General features: G+C 41.0%; 1 protein-coding gene across 12 annotated transcripts in view; it reads right to left on the bottom strand.

Moving 5' to 3' along the window:
* The window catches only part of tncb (tenascin Cb), a 330,609-nt gene that overhangs the window by 10,038 nt on the left and 314,571 nt on the right, over positions 1 to 6,000 (bottom strand). For all 12 annotated transcript variants that reach the window (XM_043719951.1, XM_043719942.1, XM_043719940.1 and 9 more), the window contains 2 exons: positions 5,066 to 5,217; positions 3,182 to 3,278 (listed from right to left, as the gene is read on the bottom strand). In XM_043719951.1, the coding sequence (XP_043575886.1) occupies positions 3,182 to 3,278; positions 5,066 to 5,217 (249 nt within the window). The remainder of the gene's footprint in view (positions 1 to 3,181; positions 3,279 to 5,065; positions 5,218 to 6,000) is intronic.

The following is a 6,000-nucleotide window of genomic DNA, read 5'->3' as shown; positions in this document are numbered from 1 at the left end:
ACGAGGAGACTAGGACCCGTGGTCACAGCCTTAGAATTAGAGGGGGTCGTTTCAGAACAGAAATGCGGAGACATTTCTTCAGCCAGAGAGTGGTGGGCCTGTGGAATTCATTGCCACGGAGTGCAGTGGAAGCCGGGACGCTAAATGTCTTCAAGGCCGAGATTGATAGATTCTTGTTGTCTAGAGGAATTAAGGGCTACGGGGAGAACGCTGGTAAGTGGAGCTGAAATGCGCATCAGCCATGATTGAATGGCGGAGTGGACTCGATGGGCCGAATGGCCTTACTTCCACTCCTATGTCTTATGGTCTGAATACATGCTGGTTAAGATGAAGCCTACTGGTAACAAAACCCAAATTGAATCTTTGTGTATGTCGGGTGAAACCTAAGCACCTGGGTACCTAACATAATAGAGGAACCATAGACAATTGTAGCAAAAGTTTACCAGACTGATTGCTGGGATGGCTGGTTTGTTGTATGAGGAGAGACTAGCTCAATTGGACCTGTATTCAATGGCATTTAGAAGAATGAGGGAGGGATCTCAATGAAACATATACAATTCTGATAGGGTTGGAAAGACTCAATGCAGTGATAATATTAATCTTCAGAACAACAGGTCATGGTCTTAGGATAAACAGGAAACCCTTTCAAACTGAAATGAGGTAAAATTTCTTCATTCAGAGGGTAGTGAACCTTGGGAATTCTCAAATGCAGAAGTCTGTGAAGACCAAGATATTAAATTTCTTTGAGAAAGAAGTGAAAGATGTCAACTGGTATGGTAAGAGAGTGGGAAATGAAATTAAGACGAAGGATCAGCCATGATCATTTTGAATGGCCCAGCAGATTTAATGGGCCAAAAGTTTCACTCCTACTCCTATTTTCTGCATTTCAATTGAGGCCAAATAAGTTGTACTGATGAAAGTCAAACCACCATTGATTTTAAACCTTTACCATTGGTAATGAATGGGGGCAGAGCAATCGCCTTGTCCTGTGAAACCCTAACTTTCTCTATCCTGGCTGCTTTCCTAAGTGCTTGTCTTTACTGAAGCTGAACATATTGACTTGTACAGTTACCTTCTCCTGTATGTTTTAGAAGGGAGACTATGCACTTTTTGAATGGTGATTGTTTGGCAGACTGAGTTGAGAGGATTCTTCTGTTAGTTGATTATTTTTTAAAAATATATATTTGATCCAATTTTGAGTGAAAGGAACATGTGTGAGAAATACTCTGCAGGAGAAGAGAAAGGTGGACATTGCTCCCCTCATCTATTAACAGCTAGTTTAAAAATAGCTTTGACACCACCTTCAGCATCTTCATTGCCACGGTGCCCAGTGGAGGCCGAGACATTGGGTATCTTCAAGGCAGACATTGATAAATTCTTAATCTCACAAGGAATTAACTTCAACGGGGAGAGTACGGGTGAGTGGAATTGAAATGCCCATCAGCCATGATTAAATGGCGGAGTGGACTCGATGGGCTGAATGGCCTTGCTTCCACTGCTATGCCTTATGGTCTTATGGATATTTAACCATTGGTTGTGAAACTCACAGACAAACCAGCAAATTTTCACCCTTTTTCTGGCCTGGCTGAGACTGAGAGTATAGAAAGCAGACTTGGAATTGCATTTAGATGTTCAAAACATTCATAGAGTCATAGAGTCCTACAGCATGAAAACAAACTTTTCAGTCCAACCAGTCCAAGACGAACATAATTCCAAACTAAACTAGTCTTATAGCTGGACCTGACATGCACATGCAAAAACAAAATCATACTGGTTTCCAATGCTAGGAGGATCGGCTTTCTTTTTAAATTAAAAAACATAGCAAAATATGTTCTCAAAGGTCATAACAAGCCAGTAAAACACTTATTAACTTTTATAATGTGGCTTCATAACAGGTCAGATCATAAGGTGGCATGGTGGCTCAGTGGTTAGTACTGCTGCCTCACAGTGCCAGTGACCTAGGTTCAATTCCAGCCTTGGGTGATTGTCTGCATGGAGTTTGCACATTTAGATTAGATTCCCTACAGAGTGGAAACAGGCCCTTTGGCCCAACAAGTCCACATCGATCCTCCAAAGTGTAACCCACCCTGATGCATTTCCCTCTGACTAATGCACCTAACACTGTGGGCAATTTAGCATGGCCAATTTAACTGACCTTCACATCTTTGGACTGTGGGAGGAAACCGGATCACACGCAGGAAACCCACACAGACACAGGGAGCATGTGCAAACTCCACACAGACAGTTGCCCAAGGCTGGAATCGAACCTGGGAGCCTTGTGCTGTGAGGCAGCAGTGCTGACCACCGAGCCACCATGCTGCCATTCTCCTTGCATCTGTGTGGGTTTCCTCTGGGTGCTCTGATTTCCTCTCACAGTCCAAAGATGTGCAGGTAAGGTGAATTGGCCATGCTAAATTGCCCATAGTGTTCAGGGATGTATAGGTTAGGTGCATTAGTCACTGGAAATATAGAGTAATAGGTAGGGGGATGGGTCTGGGTGGGATACTCGTCAGAGGGTTGGCGTGGGCTTAATGGCCTGTTTCCATATAGTAGGAATTCTCTGATCATATTCTCTGATCATATTGTGGGCGGCACGGTGGCACAGTGGTTAGCACTGCTGCCTCACAGCGCCGGAGACCCGGGTTCAATTCCCGCCTCAGGCAACTGACTGTGTGGAGTTTGCACATTCTCCCCGTGTCTGCGTGGGTTTCCTCCGGGTGCTCCGGTTTCCTCCCACAGTCCAAAAGATGTGCAGGGTCAGGTGAATTGGCCATACTAAATTGCCCGTAGTGTTAGGTAAGGGGTAAATGTAGGGGTATGGGTGGGTTACGCTTCAGTGGGGCGGTGTGGACTTGTTGGGCTGAAGGGCCTGTTTCCACACTGTAATGTAATCTAATCTAATCTAAAATTATAGCTGGTGAGAAATCCATTCTCCTGTTATCCTGTCACATTCACGACAATGCGTAGCCATGCGAGTTTTGTGTTGATGTGAAAAATAGATGTAACTGTCCTAAGTGTATGGAAAAAATATCTATGGATCTGAAATATGGGTAAGGAAACAGAAGTTGCAATGCCATTTTGATATAATGACATCTGTGCAAACCATCACCAAAAAAAGCTAATGGGCAAACTGGATTTGCTGTAGTAAAGTATTGGATAATTCACACACGGTTACACTTACCTAACCAGAATTCATCTGAAGGGTTGCCAAATCCATTTGTGTAATTCTTCCAGTTTCTGAAGAAATCGACTCTGCCACTCTGGCGTCTCTGAAAAACCTAGAATTTGATTTTTCACTTGATTAATAAGAGTTTTGACTCTTGCCATACATCTCAGGAATATTACTTCGAGAGTTGTCACTGCCTGGATACTGTAAAATGAAAGCTCACGTTGTTTGTATGACACCTTCTACACTTTGGTAAGGGTTTTGATAAATTTTTAAAAAGTGAGTTAACCTGAATTAAAATAGCAAATGAGGGAACATCAAATGAACACGTTAACATTTTCCCCACTAAAATGGTATAGGATTGTAAAGAACATGACTAACAGATTTCTTTCTGGGATTAATTGGGTTGAATTGAACTCATGGTGCTGGGCTTTTCCTAATTCCTGGAATGAACAGCAGGAGATTGAGGTGAGCTTCCCCATGAGGGGGAGCATGGCTCCTCACCACGAGTGTAATTTGGTAAGATTGGTCCTTTCATATTTTCTAGTGCTGTTTGTTGCTTGGACCATGGTTGATATTCCTCTGAAGTACACTATCATTCCCCAAATCTCATATGCTATCCTAAAGATTCTTCTACACAACCCTCAATGTGTGAGGATCCAAGGTAACTGCACTCAATTCATTATTCCAATTGCTCTAAATCATTGTCTCCTAAGATGGCTATCCTGCATGATGGATCTTGCTGTTCCTCTAAATTACATTGAAATTGATATTTTTAGTTGTACATTTTTGAATTTTTGTTTGCAATTAGTAATGTGCATTCTTAGTCATTTACAGCTGATTAATTATTTATGGAATACTAAATAGCTACTGTTTAGTAAATCACTTCCTGTGCGTTGTATGCTTGTTACACATCATGATGGCAACACTTAAAGATATCATTTATCTGTCTAACGTAGATGTTAGAGTATGCTCTGAATACATCTCTAGGTGTCACAAAGAGCAGAAAGAAAGCAGACATCATTCTCAAGTGATGGGAAGCAGTAGCCTGTCTGAAATGGTCCTGTATTATGTAAAATAAAGTATTCTGTGTGACAAAATAAAGACAGTTTATTTTACAGTGAGTTGCTCTCTTTTTTGTAACATCCCTTTCCTTCTCCTTCCTAGCAGTGTCTAGCACGGGCAGGTGTTCCTTGTGCCATGTCCTTTCAGACCAGCTGACATAATGGGCTGTTCATATGTGACAGCAATTTGATGCTATGAATAATCACTCCATATCTAAATAGTTATTGGATCTTGTTGACTATAGAAACTATTCAATCCCCCAACACTAGGTGGCACTGTGATCATTTTGTAACTCTAAACAGTCTTGTTCTAAAAAACATTTTAAAACATCACGTGTTTCAAAACAGTTAGTAACCTTGCTATGTTCAGATTCAGTATATTCATGCCTCAAATTTTTTTGCAGGTTTTCCATTTGCTTATTTATCTTCACATTCGAGTTACGGCACATAACAATGCAATGCTACTGTGACTGATGGTTACTGCCAGTATACAGAGAGGCAGACTTCAGTACAGGGTTGTTAATAATATCTTTACTCGCATTGAGCAGCCTATCCTCAGAACTACAGTGAATTTGCAAGTAAGCAAGCAGCCATCAATATTTTCACGTTTTGCTCTTTTTCTCAATTTGATCGGATTTGATGATGACCTTATTGGAATTTGTGACTTTGACAGTAACTACATGTACGAACAGAAGGATGAATTTCTTCTGGTTGATTATTTGGGCAAGATGAGGAGCATGAGGTGGCTTTGTATATGCACAATCATTTGCAGTGAAACTATCAACAGGAAGAAATTCACCTCATGGACTTCCCATAAACAAAAGTGTTACTTTACCATCCAACCACCTCCATCAGTGGTCATGTCACAGTACACCTCCAATGGCTGAGAACGATTTCCACGCAAGAAGATGGTGTAAAGTCCAGAACTGGCTTCACCGTTCAGCAATGTTTGGGAGCAATCCTTGGGGAATGGATACAAGGAGCCAACTGCAGAAAAAGGGAAGCTATACTTAATTCTTCTCGTTCAGAGTGTAAATGTCAAATTTGAAGATGGCCATAAACTTTTCAATGTTTTCCATGAGTAGCATTTTATAGGTAGAAGTCACACAACACCAGATTATAGTCCTGCAGATTTATTGAAAATCGCAAGCTTTTAGTGCTTTTGAAGTCACTTCACCTGACAAAGGAGCAGTTCTCCAAAATCTTGTGATTTTAAATAAACCTGTTGGAGTATAGTCTGGTGTCATGTGACTTCTAAGTTGATCCCCACCCCAGTCAACAGAAGATTTCAACATCATAGCATTTTAGAGCAACAGCTTACAGTGGTACAGCATGTTTAACAAAACAAAATATTCCAAGATGCTTCAAGCCAAATTTGACATCCCCAACACCAAATAGTACTGAACCAGGCTGACTGAAAGCATATTGAAAACTGAGATGGAAAGCTTAGGGAAGGGATTCCTAATCAAAGAGGTTTGGCCTCTTTTTCAGTTTCCAATGTTGGGATAATTAACATTGGACTAATGTCAAGCTCCGGGGGCCAGAAGTAGCAGAGATACTCAAGAATTATAGATCTGGAGAAGGTTATGGAGATAGAAGGGGGCAATGCCGTGGAGTACTTTGTGAACAATGGTGAGAATTTTGAAACAACGTTGCCTACCTGGATTTTAATATTTATCAAATCCTCATTAATATGTCAAATAATAGCTATGTTAGAAGAAGTTTCAAAAGAATTTTACACTGTTACCTTTGAGTAAATGTTTTGCTTGT

Source organism: Chiloscyllium plagiosum, chromosome 30, assembly GCF_004010195.1.
Source record: "Chiloscyllium plagiosum isolate BGI_BamShark_2017 chromosome 30, ASM401019v2, whole genome shotgun sequence".
Taxonomy (NCBI): Eukaryota; Metazoa; Chordata; class Chondrichthyes; order Orectolobiformes; family Hemiscylliidae; genus Chiloscyllium; species Chiloscyllium plagiosum.
This window is presented reverse-complemented; position numbering and strand designations above follow the sequence as displayed.